Here is a 22,845-nt window from a genome sequence, read left to right on the forward strand (position 1 = left end):
GGTAGAGTAAGTACTCTGTTTTGGTCTTTTCTTGATCTTGTCCAGTTTACTAGTTCAGTCTTTGAGCTGTCGAATTGGATAGCTGACTCGTCTGCCTCAGGGAACATAGATAGGGTCGATTTCGACCCTTATTCCGTCAGGGAACATAGATAGGGTCTACGGCCCTATCTTAAACTCAGTTAACTCTTTGGGAATTTCAATGCTTCACCAGAATTAATATGTTTCGTACGTATCCATTGAACAAGATGTTATGATTGGGGACATATCTCTTCTCGCAGTGATAAGCCTTTGAGGGGAAAACTCGAATTTGCGATGATATTCTACGGTGTGGAGGAACGACGCCGGCGCTAGACCGCGGGGCCATGGTAGACACGCAAATTCTCAGTCTACACATTCCCAAAGGCACAACTGTGCTGCTCTCTACTCAGGGCCCAAGCATCTGCAGCTCGCCCTTCCGTGTTGATGAGCGCCTTTGAAGAGAAACCTATTGTTCTAGGGTCAACAGCACAGTTCATGGTCGCTTGTGGGCTAACCACAATGCCGACGCTTTTGATCCCGACCGATGGCTAGTCCGCTCACTAGAAAATAATGGTCGAGATGAGGAGTTGTTCAACGATACCTCTGATCCAAAGCTTGCTTTTGGTCTTGGTCATAGAGGCTGCTGAGGAAGGAGACTTGTGTACGTGGAACTCCGACCCAACCTTGTCCTCATTGTTTGGAACTTTCATCTTTCCCCCTGTCCATCCGAGCTGTCTAGCTACAGTTCAATTGTCGGCATCACAAGCAAGCCTAGGCAGTGCTATTTGCGCCTAACTAAAGTCGGTCTACAGTACTAAGACCATCATTTAGCTATTCTGAAATGGTATTATTAGCTATATGTGAGTGATGCGGCAATTCGAAATGGAGTCGGACTCAAGAGATACTAGTGCTTACACCCTACTAGGATAAGTCACACTAATACAATTCATATGTACATATATAACACTTCCCTACGTTTACTCATCCGATTGGTGTTCGTTGATACCTATATGAACCGTCAAGAACCCTTGTTGAGACATTAATTTTGAATGCCCGCCACATGCTGTACACATGTGATAGGTAACGAGGGTAGAAGACTGTTGTTAACGAGACTAAGTCGGGACAAAAATGTCTGTTGCTCATCTAGTAGGCGGGGTTATGAATAGGTGTGGAACAATCGAAATACTAGATCCCGGCTACCTTGCATCCGGGTATCGGTTGTGTCTGTTCCGTTAGCCGGTCTATTGCTACAACTTTACCCGACCATAAGCAAATCTACGCCCGCATGGATGCCATCCGAGTCTCTACTTCCGTAGATACAGAGGAGTGGCATAAAACAACTTATTCTAAAAAAATTAGCTTTGAACTACTATGTGTAGTTACTACTTGGAGCTATTCCTACTTGGGTTGGTGATTTGAAAATCTAAGGCGCTCTGGTAGAGTGGTTAACGAAGAGAGCGGCTGAATACAGTACAAGAAGAGTTCTCGCAAACAGAGATACTCGCGTTCAAGTTAAGATGACTAAACCAACTGCCAACCGATAGTAAATACAAAAGTGATCTACTCAGCGATGTGACGGTGGAAGGGATGAGCGCTGAGAGGAATGATTAGGCCCGCTGCTCTACGGCTAAGCATTCACTCATGGAGAATGCATCGCAGATATAGTCCTGTGCTAGGCGAGCTGGGGACAGCAGGCGTAGAGATACAACTTGGTGGTAGAGGGGCAAAGTGAAGAGATGGAGAGGTTAACTGCGATAATTCTTTATGAGTTAGTGTGCAACACATGTGTGATTGTGAGTGAGTCGTCGGGTCGTTGCTTGCTCGTAGCGTACCTGCTGTACGGATAGAAGACTGCAAAAAAAAGAGGAAAAACAGAAGTACCACACCTATGCGAGTCGAACTGTAAATCAAAAAGCCAAACGAAGATGACCAAACCTAATCTGCATCCTCTATCTACTGCCCAGCCTACCTCTAGTGCTACAATCGCCAGCATCAACCTGGCGTAGAAGCCGCCAAAAAGCAAGCAACCCTGCCTTGTTACGTTACTATTCGATTGGTAGTGCCCCAGGTAGTAGACAGGAGCATTAATCGCAAAGAGACGAGCCCTTAGGGACGACAACCCTGTTCCCCATTCTTAGTTGATGCCGAATGGGGTCCTCGATAGACGCACGAGTGCGCCGTCAGTCTACTGTACTATAGGTACTAGATTCGATGGTAAATTCGAGGGTAAATTAATAAACATGCTTGGTGCGAAGGGATTCGCTGCCAAACCCCAGAGCGCAATTGCTGCTTGTAACGTGTGATGACGGCAGCAGCGGTCCCAGAAAACGGTGCCATGCGTACCTGCCTGAAACCTTCACATTGCCTCGTTTAGGCTTATGGCCCAGTGTGCGTCAGTCGTCAAAGAGCCTTCACCATTATGTCGGTCTGCATAAAAGGGGCGGTGCACAGTCATCCAGCTTGACTGCGCCTGCTCAGCGTGCATCTCATGAGTCCGACAACCAGAAGGGAGACTCATAACATGGAATTGATGCCCTTTTGGAAGTTATTACACCATGTGATGATACTTTCCTAGTCCCTGAAATTGCCAGCTTCACATTTTTCTACCTCGCTATGCTGTTACTTCACAGTGACACCTTGGTAGGGGCACAGTAGCTTGCAAATGGAAACAAGTCACTGTTGTTCAGCAGTAGCCAGCACGTTGATCAACATGTCTCATCTACGCTATGTAATTCCATTCTTCTCAGCGTTGGATGATACGTTGGCTGATCTCTTCTCGAGTGGTGCATCTTGTGCAAAAAAGTACTCATTCTGCTCAGTTGGATTATCCGTAACTCTCAATCCGTTCTTCACTTCAGCTCTTTCAGCTTCTGCAGCAACTCATCCATGCTGGACGCATACAAATCAAACTTGCCAAACACCTCGGTACACGGGTCATGTTCCTCGAATGTAAGGTAGGCTGTCTTGAACCCCGCCTTCCTCGCGGCAATCAGATCCCACGCGTGCGCTGCAACAAACCACCTCTCCCTTTCCCCTCGCCCTTGCAATCTCTTGGATATATGTTCATTTGCGTTCTCGTAAACTCGGACATCAGGCTTTGCAACTTGGATCGCATCACAGCTCAGTAGATGGTCAGCGTCGAGCTCAATACCAGCGCTGTGGTAGTAATTCAGCGACGTTTCTGATCCGCCGTTGGTCACACCATAGATTTCCCATGCAGCTTCCCTCAACCCATCAAAACATTTCTTGAGGCCTTCTCTTGGCCCCATGCTCCGGAATGCCTTCATGATCTCCTCGAGATCTTCATCTGTGACAGCATCGGTGGGTAGATCTACTACGGCACATGCGCGTCGGAAAGTCGATTTTAGAATTTGCGCAATTGGCACGTATGATTGGGTCATGGAGACGTATGTAAAGTCGCGCTGCGCAGCATAGAACCAGGAAAAGAAGAGCGTTTTTGGGTCCACATCGGCGGTCTTGAGTTTCGGGCCCAGACGGGAGTGAATGGCTTGGATTGGTGCAGAGAACCCGAAACAAGTACCTATCACGTCAAAGGATGCCGACCTCGTCATTTTGGAGATTTACAACTGTGATCTGGTTGCCGTTGTCGAGCGTTGGAGACTTTGTGTTGGGACGTTGTCGAGCGTTAGTAGCAGAACGGACCTCGGGAGATGTACTATCAGCGACCCTGTGACGTCAGGCATCATCAACAAGTAGCACCGTCATCTTTATTCCCATCTACTCTCTTATTGCTACGAGTAATAACCTTCGTCAAGTCACATGACACGTATAAAGGCACCATGAACCATATTCCTAATAAGCGCTTTGGCCCCCACGTACGATGTGTGGGTCACACAAGGGTCTAATTGGGGCTGAGGCGTTGGCCGTTTGTGTACAGCCTCCCGACATAGCTGTAACTCCCTAGGTAACAGCGTTGAACTTTCGCTCAGCTTTCTAGGTCTCAGCGCCAAATATCACCTCGGCCTTTCCGTGTTTTTCTTTCCTCCCACCTCCCCCCTCATTTCTTCTGCAAATCTGGTGAGACAGAACATGGCTTTCATGAGCAAGGCGGTGCTCCTCGCTCTCGTAGTAGCGTGGGGAGCATCCTTTTATCAAATCTATCTCAAAGATCTTCTTGTAGTTACCTTCGGTGTTGGTCGGGCGATGCAAGATATAGATGAGTTTCCGTATTCTTGCCGGCGTGTCGAGCATCCTAGGCTGGAGGCCTGTGAGGACATCTGGCTTGACGATAAGGGACGCACGTTGTATGCGGCATGCGCAGGAACATCAGGAAGAATGGCTTGGAACCAGGCGTAGGTCACATCATTTCCAACTGCAAAACCAGATCGTAGCTTGTCATCAGGGCTGATATGAAGCAGGATGAATCAAGTCAATGCGACTGGACGTCGAGCTGGGGGCTCTGAACTCATCGCTCTAGAAATTGACAATCCTGGAGCGGATGGTCTCTTCAATCTTCGGTCTATCAAGCCAACCGGTAATTATAGAGGAGCCACGGGTAACATGGATCTTGATCTCCTCGGTTTCGACGCCCTCATCTTGGATGAAGATACTATCCAATTCTATTTTGTCAACCAGCGCCCTCCTGTTGGGCCATCCAACGATATCATCGACGCATTCAAGACGGGCGATAACTCCACCATCGAGGTTTTCGAGACGAAGAGAGGCCAGGAAACCATGCGCCATGTCCGCACCGTCTTCTCGAGTGAAATTTGGACCCCGAACCGAGTTGCAACGTTAGGCGATGGATCGGGTGCGTTCCTCGTAACCAACGATCACTCCGTAAAACTCGGCCTGGTAAGTTCGAACCCCATGTCTAGCACGTAGAAAACATCAGTACACAAGAAAAAAAGGCTAACAGAAAACCTCAGCGCCGTGAATTCGACTACTTCATCGGTGGCGGAAACGTCGCATACTGCTCTAGCACCGGACCCTGCCACCCCGCCTACTCTGGCAACGAAGTCGACGAATCAACCCTCAAGCCCACCGCCACGCCAGACTCCCCCTCCTACATGCCTTATCTCAAGCAGGCTCTAAGCTTCATCATCCCCAAACCAAACCTCAAATTCCCCAACGGCCTCACGCGCGGCCACGACGGCCTCTACTACGTCCCCAGCGCCATTGACGGCCAAGTCCGCGTCTTTGCTCTCGAGTCCCAAAACAACAACACGCTTCGTCTTCTCAACACCATTCACGTCGGTATGCCGCTTGACAACATCTCACCCGACGCAAACGGCGATTTGTACGTCCCTGGATTCCCGAGCCTAGCGCAGACCGGCAAGTCGTTTTCCGATCCGTACAATGAGATTTCGCCCGTAACTATCTGGCGTATTCGCAAGACGGGGGATCAGGGTACGGAGAGTGGGGAGTACAAGGTTGAAAAGGTGATTGAGGATAAGGAGTCCAAGGTTTTGAGTGGGAGTACGACTGTAAGACATGATGTCAAGACTGGACGACTTTTTGTTAGTGGTAAGTTTGATGCTGACTTGGCGTTATTCTTGAAGATCTTGTGCTGACTTGATGTAGCTGCTGTGCATCCTTTTCTTGTGGTTTGTGAGCCGCGCGAGTAAAGTGTGGCGGGTGTATAGAGAGCAACGCGTTTTGTTGTGCGGTAGTGCAAACGCTGTGCGATTACACAACCAAATAGAGTCACGAATTATTGGATTCACATTTGAGGGGAGAAAACAACATCTATGGCTGTATATTAACTAGTCAGATTAACCTTGCACGACTCTATCCTTGCCCCAATCTACTGCTTAATCAACCCCTTGGCCTCAGCCATTGCAACCGCCTCCTCGTTCTTCTTCCGCTGCGCCTGCAGCTCCTCTTCCTTCTTCCTTGCAATCTCCCTCTCCAGTTGGTCTGGACGCCTAACCGCAATATCCTTGGGCTTGTTATCCGAGAAGAAATATTTAAGGCTCTTCTCAATGATGTAACATGCAACAAAGTCAAAAGCCATGGTGGTAGTAATCATAATCTTGAAGTCGGTGGTGAATGGAACCAGCTTAAGCCTCTCGTTCAGTTCCGGGATGAACTCGGTAGCGCAGGAGAATGCGACACCAGAAACGGAAACAAGACCCCAGTACATGCCCTTGTTTTCGCGGATGGACTCACGGAAAGGACGGCCCTGGTAGTTGATGGCAAAGGTAGAGATTTGCTGAATGAGCTGAAGTAGGTAGATGGCCGAGTTGAGGAGCGATGGCTCAAACTCCTTTTCCAAGTCTGGATTTGGATCTTTGGGCTCGACGCGTTGCACATATTGGCTGACGTAGATGAGAGTGATGATATGAATGGCAAACTGGCCCAACACGGATCCAATAATGTAGGTGTTGAAGATATTCGACTGCGGACGTTCCTTTGAAAGAGCCTCAACAGTCTTTGCGCGAGAAATGGAGAGGAAACAAACGCTCATCATCATTCCTGAGATGGTGACTTGACCATCGCCAAATTTGATGCCATCAAGGTAGAGGACTGATAAACTGTAGGCAGAGATCAAACAGTTGAGAGCAAGAATCTTGTACATCTGAATTGTGGCAACAAGCGTGCAACGACCCTGACGGATGATGTTGGGGATGGCGACGACATTGGCAAGCTTGGAAGTAAAAGGTGCGGCAACAGAGGCATCACCGAGCTTAATCGTCGGAGGCTCACCAGCAAGCTCTTCCATTTCCTGGGCCATCATCTTTTCTTGCATTTGCTGGGCAAAGTTGGTAGCGGTTTGAGCAGGTTGGACTTGACCAGGCTGTTCAGTGGGAGCGGATCCATTGGCGGCAGGGAGAAGACCCTTCTTCTTGGCTTGAGCCTCCATTGCCTTCTCGTAATGTGGGTTGGTCGGGCCTGGTGGGTACAGATGAGCGATCATGATCGGCACAGGAGGCTGAGGCTGGTTGAAGCGCTGCATGAGATTGCACTGCTTCTCGTAGACATTCTTCATCTGCGTATTGCGGAAATGTTCACCGATCTTGTCGAGATCCTCACGGGTACCGTTGAGAAGAGCAACGCCAATATGAGCCTGCTTCAAAGCACCAACATCGTTGGTACCATCACCAGCCATGAGAGTAGTGTAACCACGATCCTTGAGACCAAGAAGAATCTCCTCCTTTTGCTTTGGTGAAACACGAGCGTAGACCCAGGTGTATCGCAGGATTTGGTTCCATCCAGGCTGGCCAGTGAATTTGGACAGCGCATATCCAGTAAGACAGATATCTTTTGTTTTCAAGATCTCATCGTCTAGCGGCTTAGTTGGGTCAACAGGAATACTAAGCTTGTCGTCGACGCTACGCCAGACAAGCTTCTCGCCAGAATCGTCATTTTCAGGTGCGTCAAGGATATAGCATTCGCGATCAACGATCTCCACCTGCTTAGCGACGTGGACGGCAGTAAGGGGATTGTCACCGGTAATCATGACAACACGGTGGCTGGACTCATTCAAGGAGCGAACAGCCTCGATAGCATCAGGCTTGAGAGGACATTGAAGTACAAGGAAGCCGGCAAAGTGTAGGTCAGATTCAACCTGCTCACGTTTGAGGTCGTTGATGCGATTCTGGCCCCATTCTCCGTCGTCAGATAAGAACTTGTATGCCAGGGCCAGTACACGGCCACCGTTACGGGTAAAGTGCTTGAAAGTTTCCTCATAGTGTGGGGGTGTGTTGACCAACATCTTGCGGATGGTCTCGGGCGCACCCTTGACCGCAGCGATTGTGCTCTTAACCTTGCGTCCAGTTTTGTTGTTGTTGACAAGGACAGTAGCCACGGAACTCTGGCGCTTGAGGGCGGACGAGAATTGGAAACGACGGCGGATTTGAACAAGTTCGGCGTGAGATCTGGCAGTAGTGGTTGCCGCTTGGAGAGTATCTTTGGCTCCGAGCTTCCAGCCAAGGGATTGAAGGGTAGCCTTTTCCATGGGCTCACCCACAGTCTCGCCATCATCAAGCTTGACTAAGGCATGAGCAGAAGCAAGTACCAACGTCGTCTCGGTGCCAACATCTGTAACCTTCGCGAGATCTGTATGTGCACCATCTGGTGCGACCGTAGCGCCACTCTGTCCCAGAGATAGTCCAGCAATGCCATCGACAACCAGGTCTTCACCGGTCAAAGTACCAGTCTTGTCGAAACAAGCCACATCAACCTGACCAGCAAAGGGAATACGGAATGGCTCGGTACAAAAGATGGCATATTTGCTGAGCGCAGCAAGAGAAGTGTTGACAGCCAGACTGAGCTCCATGGGGAGTTCCGGAGGTACGACGCTTGTAACAATGAGAACACAGTCGAGGAGGAGCTTGTTGCGCTGGCGGTCTAGCCTAACACCCTCTTGCCACACATACCATGAGGCGGCGACAGCAAAGACGGTAAGGAAGAGGATGAAGAAAAGGGCTTCGACATTGTTGGCGGAAACACGCTCTGTAGCGAAGATCATGGTCCTGACAAGGCTTCCCTGGTTTGTCTCGAATCCAGTCTTGACTACGACAGCAACGGCGCCCTTGTCCGGTGGTGGTGGGACGCCAGATGCGAGTTTCGGGACAACAGCACCATCTTCCTCAATGTTGCTTCCATGTGAGACTTGCAGAACCTTGGTGCCACCCCAGAGAAATGAGTTCTTGTCCAGACCCTCGGGCTCGATGCGCGCATCGCCAGGTCGCAGCTGTACGGATTCCTTGAGCACAGGAGTACTCTCTCCTGACAGCATAGCCTCGTTAACGATGGCCGAGCCTTCGAGTAGGAGCATGTCGCATGCGACGCCAGAGTCTTCCTTGGTCCTGCCCACGCTGACAACATCGCCCGGAAGCAACTTGTCGCTCATAATCTCTTGCCATCGCTTCTGTCTGTATGCCAAAATCTCGTAAGGCTTGATGCTCATGCCACGGAACTCATTCAGCGTTCGCTGTCTCTGCCACACAACTGTGCTCTCGAAAACAACCAGCATGAAAAGTGTAAAGAGGGAGTAGTACCAGTATTCATCGAGCATCCACAGTCCAACGCAGAAGACCTGGAAGACGAAGAAGGGTGCGACAGCATGTTCCTTGAATAGCTCGGTAAATGTGGGGACGGGGATATCGAATGCGTTGTCGCCATAGTGCTGCTGCAGACGCTCGATCTCTGCGGGGGAGGTAAGGCCCTGTGCCTGCTGGAACGTCTTGAGCTGCGGCTTGGGCTCGGTATCGAGGGCGTAAGCGAGCGGGGCGAAGGAGCCCTTTTCGGCGTCGTAGAGGAAACGTCGCTTTTGGAAGAGGAAGGAAATGTTGGGCTTCCCACCAACGTTGTCGCGGACCAACTTGACAATTTCGGCAGCGCCGGCGTTCTTGATGGGCTGCACTTTGATAAGCTGGGCGCTGCGCACGTCGCTGGCCGAGGTGGTGGTGAAGGCGCTCTTGAGGTTAACGTTCCAGTGCGTCATGAGCCAGAACAGCGACTGGAACGTAGTGATAGTGGCAATCCAGACAAAAGTCCATTCCGACGACTGGATGTACTGTTCGTAGCGCTGGGGCGAAAAGTATATGGCCGAGAAGGCTGGCCATATTATCAGAAAGGGCCAGATGTACGTGTGCAGCTGCAATGGCAGCGGGTTGTGCAGGCTGGCCTGCTTGATCTGGGGGTTGTCGACAAGCGGTGCCATCGTTGGTGGTGTCGTGTCCAAACGAACGTCCGTCTTTCAAATCCGAGTTTAATGCCCGCCGCAATCGCCATCGCGTGGGCGTCGGCACTAGTTTTCCCGACCCACGTGTCGGGGAACTTCACTACCAGACGCCCGATGTGGACTAGCGCGAATCATACCCTGCCGTCAATACTTATACTCACTGTGCAATCAAAATTACTTAAGACAGATAGAACAAGATTCTTTGATCCTAGTTCTTGGGAAGAGCCAACACCGCCAATATCTTCTACGCATCATGGTTAGATGTGTCATTTGTCCATCTTCGGTGTGCCCATATTCAACCTTGCATATGCCCTGCGTGTCTTCCTTAACAGCTCCAGCTAACATTCCCATCACTGTAACCAACTACACCGTCATATCTTCCCATATCCTGTCTAGTTTACGATCGAAGAAAACATCAATCCAGGCTATATGTTGCATGGCATCTTCCAGCTCAGCCTGGCGTTCAATCCCCAATATATCACACATGTCAGAAAGCTTCGAAATCCACCAAGCGCGATCTTCATTAGATGTTACAACCGAACACGCCACGACCAACACCCAGACTAGCATCTTCAGGTTCTTTTCGCGTCCCCATACCTCTACTGCTGAAGTAGCGGGTCGATCAATGGCGACGCGCAGCCGACCCAGGAGGATGGCGAAGATCTTCGCATTGGCCGGCAGTCCCCGTAAGGCAATATATACGAAGATGAGCGTTGCAGCGAGAAGACCCTCGACCACACTTGCTGCATCTGCCTTCTTTCTTTGGTCCTCTTCGCCCTCGTTCCTGCAGGCTTGAACCTCTCTATCAAACTCGATGAAGTCGCGCGATCGATCGGGAACAGAGAGAATAATGTTTTGCATGTGGTAGAGAAGGTTGCTTAGTGTAAGCCGGGAAACCTTTCCAGACCAATGTGAGGACATTGCTAGGGAGATTCGATGTAAGCGGTAAAAGATATTGAAACACTCTGTCGCAGCAAGGGACAATTGAAGCAGCGATGTGGGTGACTTATATGCTGCTTCTTCCATGAGTTCATCAGGTAAGAGGGGTGCATCTGAATCAAGGCACACAAGCGGGAATGAGGGCGGTGTCCGGAAAGCCGCAGCTGTATGGAAATCTGCCCTAATAATGTACGACTCAGCAACTAGATATCTTTTCTTGTGTACTGTGAACTCACCATAAGATGCCCCGTAGCAAACCATCGTTGTGCTCAATCGCGTATAACCCACCTCTCGCAGTCAGCATTTGATTTAGAGCCATTAAATGCATCTGAGCGGTATCATATGCTCCGAAAAGATTCTGATCATGGTCAGCAGATGTACAATAACCAGGACTAAAGACGGAGTCTGACCTCAAAACTTGCAAGTGTCAAGACAGTGCCAATAACCTCGTCTGAGACGACTCCATCAGGCTCCATGAGCTTGGAACTGATGGCGCTGATGGCGCCACTTTTGTGCTTGAGATGACAGCAATGTAGCTCACTAAGACCCTTTGCAAGCACTCCGTATATTGCCCACGTTGCCAGAGTAGCATGCAAAAGGCCAGCGTCATGGATGGTCCAGGTTGGCCATGTGTTCTTTGCGTCAATAGCAATAGAATTGGTTTTAGGTGCACTTTTGTCTAAGGGAACGTCAGCATAAGAGGTCAACTTAGACATGCGTCCCCTATGAACGGAATTCTTCTTCCAAGTCACACGTACATAGCTGAAATAACATATCGAACTGCGGCGTCCCTGGTATCGGCAAGATGTCAAAAGGATCGATACGATGAGCGCTTGGATCTATCCGTAACGTGGGAATTTTCAACGCCGGTTCGATTGTTCCTTCTCTCAATTTTTCTTTTGCATTTTTTGCTGTATAGCATCCTATTCCTGTCATTTGATCCATGACATAGTTCTCTGTTGTACCTATGGGCGACGAACGTCTTTTCCCCTTGCTTTTACCTTTCCCATTCTTCAACATAAGTTTTCTGCCTTTGGTAGTATCTTCGCTTTTTGATCGTTGGATTCGGAACCGATTGCTTAGTTGATTTCTTGCCATGACGGTGGTTGCTGAGCTTTGCTCTGGAATATCCACCTGCGGCGCAGTTGTCTTCGTATCGAAGAAGTTGCGCATAACTAATCGACGAATCATACCCCGTTCGGCTCCGTTTGGCAGATGTGGTTTTGTTGTCGTCACGAAGAATTCGTATTGCCGTGCCATGGTTGTGACTGAAGTATTTCTTCTCTGCAGCTGTTCTGGCGGTGAGGAATCACTGGCCAGATTCGGGGTACTGTTGTTTGACCGATTTGGTGCATCTACCATCATGGAAGTCGATATTCTATCTGGCTACAAGGAAAGACATAACCCAGGGTACAATAGAAATTACAAGGTCAAAACGGTGTGCAGATTGCCACTAAGACGGCTGCTTTCAGTCGATGTCTAGTCGCTCCTTTGGCGAGGATGATGCGCGAAACCCCGAATCTGATATTTCCGACCAGAGTCATTGGTGATGATGAGAAACGGGTCGTATTCGTGGCGACAATGGATTATCTAAACATCCGGTTGATTATGGCAGCGAGGTGGGCTTGAAGGGCGTGTAAATTGACTCGTGATTGGAGAATAGTTTATATGCATAATGCAGCCTCGGAAAGACCCGAATTCAAGCTTCGCCAACTTCCGGAGTGTTGGCTGATGATTCAAGTCAAAAAGGGAGTATCGTAAGCGATAGCCTTTCTTTGGGTTCTTTTTTTAAGAAAAAAAAACTAGTCTGCGACTTGTGTTAGTTAACTTTAAAGTCTGCACATCATGTATTCAAATAGATTCTTGTTCCTTTCCATGGAACAGCGTAATGCGCGCAGCTGAACAGCATGACTGATGGTGATGCAGTTTAACTGGTCACGAATGGTGGCACCACCTTTGCAGAACTGAGTCTTTTTTGGGAAAAAGATTCCGTTCAGTAGCAACCCGGGAGATGGCTGGACGGCTGTAGACAGGCGTCGAAGCCAGTGGCCAAGCTGACGCAGCAGAGCTAGTAGTAGTGTCAAGCCAATGATACTGCTACCCTCATTTGGCCCCCACACACTTGTGGGTATACGCTGAAGTTGGAGCAGCGATGCAAATATATACTAATCTCTGGGAACCATTTGATTTGCCAAGAGGTGCAAGGAAGAGAATGTTCGAGCAACAGTGTCGTAATTTCTAACCAACAGCCTCAAAAGACAGGAGGCACACTAAGCAGCGAAGCTATTCCTTTCACTCCCGCAACCCCTCCTAATTGCATGTCCACTGCGCTCGGAGCTCTAATCTATGTTAAACACGGAGATCCTAAACGCTCATTTCCCCTTGTCCTCCCTAAGGCTCACAATCTGATTGAGCATAATATTATTCTCCGTTGAATCGATGTCAATACAGAAGTAAGCCGTGCGCAGTGCCTGAAAACGCACAAGAGCGTCTGAAGAACCGCTCAGATCCAATGAAGTCTCACTGATGAGGTTTCTGATACCCTTCTCGATGACGGCCTTGTTGTAGATGATCTCGGAGTTCGGGTTAAGATCGTCCGCCCAACCTCCCGTTTTCCAGTCTAACGTATTTGGAGACTCGGTTTTGAAAAGCGAGTTGTAAAGACGTGCAGTGACAGGGACAGCAGTTGCTGCATCCACCCACTGAATATATGCTTTTGGCTTCTCAGTGGCTGGAGCTTTGACTGCTTTGATCTCAGTGACATTGCCGTTTTCGTCTTTGGAGAAGGATCTAGCGCGGATCGGAAATGGCACGTTGTACAAACCAACAGCTTTGTTGGGTGCCAGACGGAAGTAGTCTTCACTGTCTTCCTCTCTGAAGTCAGCGCGATCTATGTAGACTGCACTGCCAACCTTGACTTTTCGCTCTCCTGGAATCGTGCCCTTTGGGTCGTATGGCACAGTAAGCTCCTGCTCGTCCTCGGCAGCAAAGTCTTCGATGATGACCTTAATGGGATCAAGCACTAGCATTTGGCGTGGCACAGTTCGTTCCAGATGCTTCCTGATTGAGGCCTCGAAGCGCGGAGGCTCGATTTCAGAGAGTGCATCTGTGACGCCGAGCTCGTCGACAAAGTTGAGCATAGCCTTGGCTGGAATACCGCGACGACGGAGAGCAACCATGGTAAAGAGGCGAGGGTCATCCCACCCTCGCACCGCTGGTGGGATCTTCTTTGTCTCGACTGTACCATCAGCATTCTTTTTCTCGACCTCTGTTCCCTCAACGAGCTGAAGGATGCGTCGCTTCGACAAAATTGTACCACCAACACTGAGACGGCCGAATCTACTATTCTTAGTAACAAAAAACGTAGAGAGCAATAAGTGCACTCACTCTCTTTGCATGGGGCCTTTCTCTTCTGACTTAGGGATCTTCATGTCCAATTGCTCCAGTAGCCAGTCGTAAGAAACACGAGACTGGCGGAATTCAACAGTACACATGGAATGAGTAATGCCTTCCAAAGCATCACAGATGCAGTGGGTAAAGTCATATGTAGGGTAGATTCTCCACTTGTCGCCTGTCCTGTGGTGGTAGTTTTCCTTTACAACGCGATAGGCTGGGAGATCCCACATCTGCGGGTTGCCCTCGTCTGGATCCGTCAACTTTTGCTTCATTCGGAGGAATGCCTCTCCGGCCTTGTATTTGCCGTCGCGCATTGCTCGGAATTCGGTGATGGACTCTTCAATGGGTCGCGTGCGGTGCGCACAGGCATAGCGTTTACCGCGGTTGTCGGGTCCGCCACGCTGGTTGTTGATTTCCTCTCCTGTATGCTGGTCAGATTGGGAGCGTTTGGGTTTTCGCGGTTAGACATACGAGAACAGTGGCAGACGTATGCGCCGTCTTTGTTAATTAGCTGTTCTGCCAGCTCGTACAGCTTGTCAAAATTGTCGCTGCTGTAGGTAATCTTCCAGGGCTCAAATCCTAGCCACTTGACAACGTCCAGGATCGCCGTGAAATAGATCTCGTCTTCCTTCTCGGGGTTGGTGTCATCGTAGCGCAGATAGCACTTGCCGTTGTGGTGTTTTGCGAAACCAAAGTCCACTGCAATCGCCTTTGCGTGTCCAATGTGAAGGAAGCCATTGGGCTCGGGCGGAAAACGAGTGCGGACTTCTGCGACAGGCTTCTCTTCATAGATGCGCTTCAGCCAGCCTTCGGAGAAGATGCTGGTAGGCTCGCTCTTTGCGCTGGGCTTTGCCTGCTCTTTGGGTCGTAGGGCATGCTCAGCCTTTTTTGCCTTTGCAGCAGCCTTTTTCGCGGCCTTTTCAAGGGCACGCTTGGAGGGGCCCTTCTCCTCCTCTTTGGGTGGTGGTGCGGTAGCTGAGGATTCAGCCATGTCTGCGCGATGTAAGGCCTTTGCTGGTATTGAAAGGATGTGATCGGGATGTTTTCAGGGAATTCTGGCCAGTGGTGATACTGACTGAGTCATATGAGGTCCGCGTCAAGAGTGGCAACCTACCTGCTCAGTGGTGTGTGGGCTACAATGCAACTCGTGTGCAGCTTGGAGGGGCTCTATCAACAGTCTGGAGGGGCACTTGAGTCAAACACGCTAGTGGTAGCCTCACCAGCCACAAACGCCACACTTGGCCGTTATCGTTACATCCCGATCTTTTGTTACCGTTCCTCTACATTTAGTGCATCGACATCTGTTTGGCTTGCTTGCAGGTTGAAAGAGACGGATTCTTGCACCGCATACGTGGCAGGAATATCCAAGTCTTGACCGTAGGCTGCTTGCCGCGACCACCACTACGCTAGCACGCTGGCATATGCTACGTATTTTAGCTTCACTGAGAGATGTCTCTCCATCACCTTTGCATACGCATGACTCATATAGTAATTGTCAGAATCCATTCAATCACCCAGGTTTTATTCCATATTTTCGGCTCTTCAAGCTACTTCTTGAAAAAGTATGTGTGGAGAGACTCTTGAAATGTCACATATCCGCAATCTGTGTAACGATGAAATGTATACATAATGGCTGATTGATCTCCCCGATGCTTGAAAAACTGTAACAAAATCTTTTATGAAATGCAGATTTTTGAATACTGAACAAACAAGTCATACTCATGCAATGCAAACCGCTAAAACCAATACTCCTATTCCGGAACTCATTCACCAATCTATCCAAATGCCACAAACAAGAGTCGAACCTCTCGCTGACCAGAGACAGAGAAGGAATCACCTTCTCCGTTCCCATCATTACCAACCCCTGATTACCGAAGTGCTGGGGCATGAGCTTCCCAAATACGCAAACAGCACCGTAATCGACACCGCAAACATGATCCAGCACATGCGTGAATGTGCACTAATTCTTGCCTCAGCATCTCCAGTCTTAACAGCCGCTATAGCCGGGAATCTACCATCTCGGCTTCTAACCAACCCAGAGCTCCAGAGCGAATACACAGCCCTCTCAGACCGAGCCCACTACCAACCTTCCATCTACGCTCACTTTCTTACAGACACCCAGGGCACACCGCCAACACCGAACCAGTACCTCACCATCAGCAACATGGTGGAGGACTACCTCGCTAAAAACACCATCTCGCAGCACGCATGGCACGTAGATAACATGACGCATCCACCCGTGCCCCAGGACTCCTCAAATAATGGTCACCGCAAGTACCTCCATACTGCTAGTATGAGGTCATGCTCAGCAAGGCGCTCAGAAACCCTCCACTGTTTCTGTGCTGCCGTCCACCAGCGCTGGCTCGACACTCCGGCTTCCCTGCGGGGCACGCCTTTTACCTTTCCGCCTGCTGAAGTCAGATACTCACGCCACTCTCACTGTCGACTTCGCCAGCACAGCCTGCGGCAGTCGTCAAACTACATTATGAATCTTGTCGAGGATATATGTAGCTATCTGCATCGGATCGGGGTGTTTGAGCAGCAGTTCAGCATGCATGGGTACATTATTTTTTTGCTGTTTCGGGCAAATCAGGCTGCTATTGCGGAAATATTTTGCTCCGGGCTGCTGCAGGTATGGGTGGAGGGTGGAGGCGGATTTAATGCATGTCCTGCGGGAAGGAGCGTGGCTACTGCGAAGCGGGTGAATGAGGGGGAGTGGGCGGGCTATGAGCGGTGGGTGAGAGAGGATTCGGGTGCTGTGGAGAATATGAGGGTGCAGCGGCAAAGGGCTGAGGAGTGGCGGATGGCGCTGGAGTGGGAGGATGAAGAGGGTAAGGAGAGGCATGGTGATTGTGTGTAGGTGGTGTATGTAGGGCTTGTTTTACGAGCGATTATGTGACGAAGTAGTATGAATATTTGTTAGTTATATGTTGAGCTCACATGCAGTGCTGCTCTCTTCTCTCACTCATGCTATTCAACTGTCTCAGCAATGTGACTATCATTGTTTAATTACCTCATGCCATTGTACCTACTGGAACATGCCTTTATCCTATCCTGCCAAGGAGCTTCCCATTGTTCAATAATCAATTAGTAAAGTCCAAGCAAACAGCTCAAAGTCACTCGCCAGATCGCTCTTTCCTCACCTATCCTACCGACTCTCAGCTCTACACCCATCAACTCACCCAACATCATCTCCCAAAAGATGTCCTCAAACCCACCCACCAACACCACCAAACCTTTCACCACCACCACCGAACTCCACGACTTGGGCGCCACACGCTTCGACCGCGACACCGCCGCGCCCTCAGACCGCGATACCGCGCTCCTCTACCGCCACGCCGTAGTCCCCGTCATCACTCCGCAAGGCCGTGCACCACCCGGGCTAGAAGCTAAAGTGCACGAATGGACGACGTTCCAGTTTACAACAGAGGATTTGGATCGCGTGGAGGAGTTGAAGGGAGATCTGCATGGGGGGATGTTGCATCGTGTCAATAGGGCTGCGAGGGGAGAAGTTACTGGAGGTGCTATGATAGGGAATCGAGGGAGAGGAAGTAACAAAGAAACGGCTCAGGAGACTAAGCTTTGTGGGGGGAGGGAGGGGGAGGGGGACGCGGCACCGGTGGCTAAGGGCATGGCGGAAGAGATGGGAAAAGATATGTTTTGGAGCGGGCCAATTGTTTGAGGCCTGGATTTGGGGGCCGGGGAGGGAAGTGGGTAGTTTGAAGTGGGAGTTTTTGAGGGCTGAAAAGGGTCTCAGTCGAAGTTGACCTGGTTTACATGCAAGGTCAGTATGGATTGACAATCGGAAACTAACTGAGGATATGAATGCATGGATGCACATCCCACATACTCAACACCAAGTAGAGAAAAAGGTCCCTGTACACCGTGTCGGTGCCTCAAGTCTTTTTGAAATGTCTATGCACAAGGCCGCACAGGCTCTCCCACAGGACCTGGTCCCTTCCCTTGACCCACTCGACTACCACCTCCCTTGCCAAGTCGACAACCCTGATTCTGAATGCCAGCTTAACTGGCCTTCTTCCGCTCTCGTCTTCAGTCCCTTGCATCTCATCAACACCACCCCCTTCCTTCGCTCTTTTCTCGTACATGCGTCTATAAGATCGACTCCACACGTTTTGCGCTGCTTCGCCGATGCCAGTACATGTGGAGGAGTCCCAGTTCCAGCTAATAAGATCAAGCGAAGTCATCTGAGCGGTAATGGCGTCCTTGGCCTGCTGGGAGTCGATCGTGGGAGGTAAGGTGATGGGATAACATGTTGGAAAGGGGAGGTACTCGTTCGCCATCTTTTCTATGCGGGCATGGCTCTATGGAAGTTTCAGCATCAGCTTCATTGATAGATTTTGCAATGGAGTGAATGGTAAAAGAGAAATGTATCAGTTGTATGGTGAAGATTAGGATACATACATTTCTCGGTCGCAGATCCCCAAAACTCCATGCTACGATCCACCGCTTCGTACCACTTGCTCCTGCCTCGATCACGCCCACGGCCCAGTTGGTAATTCCATTCTGTTTTAGCAGGCGAATGATGGCTTTCGCGCTGTCCATTTTACCAAATAAGCTGCTGTACCATTGGACCTTTTCTCGAAGCACAAGACTCTCGTTAACAATAGCAGTCACGAAACCAACATCGCCACCAGGAGAGACCATTTCGTTTTCAGATCCGGTACAGATGGCGTTGGGCTTGCTGCTCTTGCCCTCGCCTGCGAGACTGGATTGCATTTCAGAAGGGGTTGTGAAAAAGGGTGGGTTGCATATTGTAAAGTCGAGATGGGTGACACCAAGGGCAGCCAATGGAATTAGAGTGGTGAGAGCAGTAGTTTGAAGGAGCTTTGTACGTGTCATCAAGTTGTTGAGAGCAAGGTTGCGGGCGGCTGAGTCGAAACTCTTTTTATCAATGTCGGTAGCGCACATGGACCAGTTTGGGCGCGACCGCAGGCATAACATGGTGTATATGGCAGACGCACCGGTTCCTATATCTAGTCCTTGTACGTGGCGGTTAGGGTCATATTTGTTTGAATAGTCTGGAGATGTAGAGTCGATCAGGCCTTGTATCCAGGCGACATAGTTCCAGCGATTCGGTATTGGTGGGCAGAGGCGGTCATCCGGAACGTCAAGTTCAAGGCCAAAGTCTGATTTCAGAATTGCCTTGGATAAGGCTTGAACAGTGTGTGGATCTTGAAAGTCGAGCTTGCCTGAGGCGCGCTGCCATATCTGCTTGAAGTCATTGTCGCTTTTGGCAAGCGATTTGAAGTCGACTGTGTCATACGGGGGCCGCTGCTCGAGAAGCATTGGTATTGGGGATAGGTAAGTGTGCCAGCGAGTGCAGGAATGGAGTCGAGCATGTGAGATATGCAGAGAGCAAAGTTGGGTGTTGGGTGCACGGACCAACCCAGCCTGATTGGTGGTGACTTTGGTGAGGGAGTGATTGAAGGAAAATAATCTTTAGTGCCAGACACTCTACAATTGATATACAAGAATATGAGAATAGCGTTGCCGCAACCCGTATGTGCACCTACCGCTGTCTACCAAACGCCGTGCCGAATACCGTCATATCAGAAAAGGCCCATCGTAGGCTCCGTCTGGCTCTTGGAGGCGGACTGCTTCGAGCGAGGGAACAGTGCCTGGCTTATAAAAGCCCAGCAGCATTTCCATGTCTTCTTCAGTCATGGCGCAAAGGTCGTCGAGTGAGTATTGCTCGCAGACTTTGGACATCCTGTAACGGGGCTGGGTAAGCAAAAAGACGGACGGGAGGTCAGCCAGGGCAAGTCACGTACCACTGCATGCGCTTGGGGCCTTCTTCTATGGCGGGCGCAACCTTTCTGAGCTTCTTTCGCAACATGCCGACTCTCTGGACAGCATTGCCAATGTTATGAGGGAGGCCAGCGGCGATCTGTCTCCTGACAATGTTTGCGAGCTTGGGCCCGTTGCCATTGGTGCTGACCATGATTTGCAGAGGCCCGTCGCGGTGGACACTACCAAAGTAAAAGTCGCATTCGGGAGGGACATCTGCGATGTTTGCAGCTATGCGCCTCTCCTTGCACAGCTTGTAGATCTGCGACGAGGCCTCTGGGTCATCCACTGCAGTCAGGACCATGTCAACACCGTCGAGATCCGAGGGCTCGAACTTGCGGTCGACATAATCGACCTGGCCCTGGTCGATGCGATAGGCGACCTCGTCATTGAGGCCTTCGCGGGGGGACACGACGGTGATTTTGGCGTCGGCGTTTAGGACGTTGACGATGCGCCCGGCAGCAACCTTGACTTTGTGTCAATCGTCAATACATAGATTGGCAGGTCGTCAATACATGACAGAACTCACCTCGCCGCCGCCGACGACCAAGACACGTTTGTTGCGGATCTGCCAGGCCAGGATCAGCGAGCCGCCGCCCTGGATCTCGGGGTAAGGGCCTTTCATGATGCGGTGCGGTTACGGTGTTGCGGAGACGATGGGGCGCAACGCGGAGATGGGATGGATGACGGCGGAGCGAGCATGCATTACTCCTACTAGCGCGCAGTGGCCATACACTCCACTTCATCACTCCGCTCCACTCCACTCCCACTTCGCCCTCAACACCACATGCCCCCCGACGGCGCCTCTCCTCAACACTCGCCATCATGGCCTCGCGCAGGTCCTTGGGCGGCGGCCGCGTGCTGGGGAGCGGGAGAAACCTGTCGCCCGCTGCCGCCACGACTATCACGGCCACGCCTAACCTACTCCTCTCGCCCTCTGAGAGCTCTGTATCGCTGAGCTCCCAGACGTCCAACAGCCCCGCTACCACGGCCGAGCCCAGAGACGACATTGGCAGCAGGGTGCTCGCCGCCGCCAACACGCCCTCGCCGCAAGCCAGTGCCTCGACCAGGCTCATCTGCCCCATCTGCAGCGACGAAATGGTACATCCCCCAGCGCCAACCCACCAAACGCCCAGCTAACCGTCCAGGTCACGCTGCTGCAGCTTAACAGGTACCCGATATGTGCCGCCTCTCTATTCTATCAGCCCTGACGATGTATCACTAGACACCTCGACGACACGCACCAGAACCTGGTTGTCGAGGAGCAGGACGAGGTCAAGAATTGGTTCGAAGCGCAGATGCACAAGGCCAAGAAGTTCCAGCCCCTCGCCGTCCTCAATCAGAAACTCAAAGGCCTCGATGTCTTTGAGTCCAACGACGCCCCCCAGACCCCCCACCACGCTTCCCATTCGGCCTCCAGCTCCACAACCCATGCCGCCGCCTACGAGCCTGCCCCCGTCCGCCGAGACCCAGACGAGGACGTTACCCGCGCGCACTGGCAGAGACCCGCATACCGCGATGTCTGCGCAGATCCCCTCTGCGCCCGCCCTATTACCGCCTCGCCAATGACCCTCGGCGGAGGCCTACCCGCTGTCAACTGCAGGCAGTGCGGTAGACTGTTCTGCGAAGAGCACACCATGTACCAGATGAAATTGTCGCGACAGGCCAGACATGACCCTGTGAGAGGCATCTGGTGCCGTGTCTGCGAGACGTGCTACAAGTCAAGAGTCGGATACAACGATCACCGCGGCCTGGAGCGCAATCATTTTGATGAGTTCGCAAAGATCAGACAAAAGCATGTAGACAGGGAGCGCATGGAGGTTAGCCGTCTGGAGAAGCGCCTGACCAAACTCACGCAGCTCCTCGCAAACCCGCCGCCCATGGACGACACTCCTGTCTCAGGCAGCTGGTTCTCGCTGCCCAGCACCAAGAATCAGCGCAAAGCCCTCGAACAGTCCATCATCACCTGGGAAGAAGACGCAAAAGTCTCAAACTGCCCCTTTTGCCAGCAGGAGTTTTCGACATATACATTTAGACGATCGCACTGTCGCATGTGCGGCCGTGTCGTCTGTAGCGATCCCAAGACTGCATGTTCAGCACAGGTTGGCTTGAACGTTGCCTCGTCTAGTGCCCAAAGCACGGAAAAAGAGGCAGGGCAGGTCAACGTTGATGTGCGCATGTGCAAGGACTGTCAACACACTTTGTTTGCTAGAAGTGACTTTGAGCGGGAACTCGCCAACAAGCCCAAGGATCAGCGCGCATACGAGAACCTTGCCCAGTTCGAAAGAGGAATTCGGCTGCTTCTCCCTCGTTTCCATAAACTTCTACAAGCGCTACAGGATCCAGACAAGTCACCTACGTCCCAACAACTGACCGATGCCACAAAGGTCCGCAAAAGACTTATGGACGGATTTGCTCAGTTTGATGTTGCCGCCAAACGGATACGCGACCTGCCGACCAACTCACCCACGCAGCAAAAACTTCAAAAGGCCGTATACCAACAAGCCTACAGCTTCCTGAGTCTGCACATGCTACCCCTGAGGTCGCTTCCCAAGATCCTCAAGCACGCTGCTCCTCAAGGACGTCCAAACGGAGGCAGCGCCTTGGCCTCGATCAAGTACAACGACCGCTCTACCGGTAGCGTCGTTAGCAGTAGCGAAGTGTCAGCCATAGAGTCAGAAGAGAAGGAACTCAGAGAACGACTAATTGTACTTGAAGAACAAAAGTTCATGGTATCAGAGATGGTATCGGACGCTACCAAACATCGCAGATTTGACGAAGTGTCAAGCCTGGTGCAAAACTTGGACGATTTGAACAAGGAAATTGACCAAATCAACGGACAACTAGGCCAGCTTGACTTTGCTGGCGCTTACCAAGCGGGAATAGCCAACTTGCAACCGGGATGAGGACATTTGAACATACTCAGGTTCAAACATTTCTTGTTAACGACGAAGGGGCTTGATGTCGAAGACCCAAAGATCCCTCGTTATCGACGAGCCAGAGCTCGGACCATGGTCTTGATCAAGCAACCT

The 22,845-nt window shown here is 50.9% G+C and overlaps 11 protein-coding genes across 11 annotated transcripts; 4 read left to right on the forward strand and 7 right to left on the reverse strand.

The window, feature by feature from the left end:
• Positions 1-1,653: 1,653 nt before the first annotated feature.
• COCCADRAFT_108828 (uncharacterized protein) lies at positions 1,654-1,803 on the reverse strand (the record flags this gene model as incomplete). The annotated part of the gene is made up of 1 exon (XM_007718933.1): positions 1,654-1,803. One exon carries the CDS (start codon positions 1,801-1,803, stop codon positions 1,654-1,656), a length of 150 nt encoding a protein of 49 aa, XP_007717123.1.
• A 1,064-nt stretch (positions 1,804-2,867) lies between these two features.
• On the reverse strand, positions 2,868-3,590 carry COCCADRAFT_108792 (uncharacterized protein; the record flags this gene model as incomplete). The annotated part of the gene is made up of 1 exon (XM_007718934.1): positions 2,868-3,590. One exon carries the CDS (start codon positions 3,588-3,590, stop codon positions 2,868-2,870), a length of 723 nt encoding a protein of 240 aa, XP_007717124.1.
• Positions 3,591-4,068: 478 nt separating this feature from the next.
• Positions 4,069-5,606, forward strand: COCCADRAFT_9076 (uncharacterized protein; the record flags this gene model as incomplete). Its single annotated transcript, XM_007718935.1, has 4 exons — positions 4,069-4,331; positions 4,398-4,833; positions 4,908-5,505; positions 5,563-5,606. The coding sequence occupies 4 exons, from the start codon at positions 4,069-4,071 to the stop codon at positions 5,604-5,606; spliced, it is 1,341 nt and encodes a 446-aa protein (XP_007717125.1).
• A 179-nt stretch (positions 5,607-5,785) lies between these two features.
• On the reverse strand, positions 5,786-9,649 carry COCCADRAFT_9077 (uncharacterized protein; the record flags this gene model as incomplete). The annotated part of the gene is made up of 1 exon (XM_007718936.1): positions 5,786-9,649. The coding sequence occupies one exon, from the start codon at positions 9,647-9,649 to the stop codon at positions 5,786-5,788; it is 3,864 nt and encodes a 1,287-aa protein (XP_007717126.1).
• Positions 9,650-10,033: 384 nt separating this feature from the next.
• Positions 10,034-11,974, reverse strand: COCCADRAFT_108810 (uncharacterized protein; the record flags this gene model as incomplete). Its single annotated transcript, XM_007718937.1, has 4 exons — positions 10,034-10,790; positions 10,846-10,967; positions 11,020-11,288; positions 11,368-11,974. 4 exons carry the CDS (start codon positions 11,972-11,974, stop codon positions 10,034-10,036), a joined length of 1,755 nt encoding a protein of 584 aa, XP_007717127.1.
• Positions 11,975-12,981: 1,007 nt separating this feature from the next.
• On the reverse strand, positions 12,982-14,996 carry COCCADRAFT_108815 (uncharacterized protein; the record flags this gene model as incomplete). Its single annotated transcript, XM_007718938.1, has 3 exons — positions 12,982-13,948; positions 13,997-14,426; positions 14,477-14,996. 3 exons carry the CDS (start codon positions 14,994-14,996, stop codon positions 12,982-12,984), a joined length of 1,917 nt encoding a protein of 638 aa, XP_007717128.1.
• Positions 14,997-15,788: 792 nt separating this feature from the next.
• On the forward strand, positions 15,789-16,865 carry COCCADRAFT_108803 (uncharacterized protein; the record flags this gene model as incomplete). Its single annotated transcript, XM_007718939.1, has 1 exon — positions 15,789-16,865. One exon carries the CDS (start codon positions 15,789-15,791, stop codon positions 16,863-16,865), a length of 1,077 nt encoding a protein of 358 aa, XP_007717129.1.
• A 342-nt stretch (positions 16,866-17,207) lies between these two features.
• Positions 17,208-17,687, forward strand: COCCADRAFT_108820 (uncharacterized protein; the record flags this gene model as incomplete). The annotated part of the gene is made up of 1 exon (XM_007718940.1): positions 17,208-17,687. The coding sequence occupies one exon, from the start codon at positions 17,208-17,210 to the stop codon at positions 17,685-17,687; it is 480 nt and encodes a 159-aa protein (XP_007717130.1).
• Positions 17,688-17,901: 214 nt separating this feature from the next.
• COCCADRAFT_9081 (uncharacterized protein) lies at positions 17,902-19,312 on the reverse strand (the record flags this gene model as incomplete). Its single annotated transcript, XM_007718941.1, has 2 exons — positions 17,902-18,327; positions 18,428-19,312. The coding sequence occupies 2 exons, from the start codon at positions 19,310-19,312 to the stop codon at positions 17,902-17,904; spliced, it is 1,311 nt and encodes a 436-aa protein (XP_007717131.1).
• Positions 19,313-19,570: 258 nt separating this feature from the next.
• Positions 19,571-20,438, reverse strand: COCCADRAFT_108806 (uncharacterized protein; the record flags this gene model as incomplete). Its single annotated transcript, XM_007718942.1, has 3 exons — positions 19,571-19,736; positions 19,798-20,284; positions 20,339-20,438. 3 exons carry the CDS (start codon positions 20,436-20,438, stop codon positions 19,571-19,573), a joined length of 753 nt encoding a protein of 250 aa, XP_007717132.1.
• Positions 20,439-20,638: 200 nt separating this feature from the next.
• On the forward strand, positions 20,639-22,719 carry COCCADRAFT_9083 (uncharacterized protein; the record flags this gene model as incomplete). The annotated part of the gene is made up of 3 exons (XM_007718943.1): positions 20,639-20,914; positions 20,962-20,984; positions 21,039-22,719. The coding sequence occupies 3 exons, from the start codon at positions 20,639-20,641 to the stop codon at positions 22,717-22,719; spliced, it is 1,980 nt and encodes a 659-aa protein (XP_007717133.1).
• Positions 22,720-22,845: the final 126 nt, after the last annotated feature.

This window comes from Bipolaris zeicola (assembly GCF_000523435.1).
Source record: "Bipolaris zeicola 26-R-13 unplaced genomic scaffold scaffold_266, whole genome shotgun sequence".
Taxonomy (NCBI): Eukaryota; Fungi; Ascomycota; class Dothideomycetes; order Pleosporales; family Pleosporaceae; genus Bipolaris; species Bipolaris zeicola.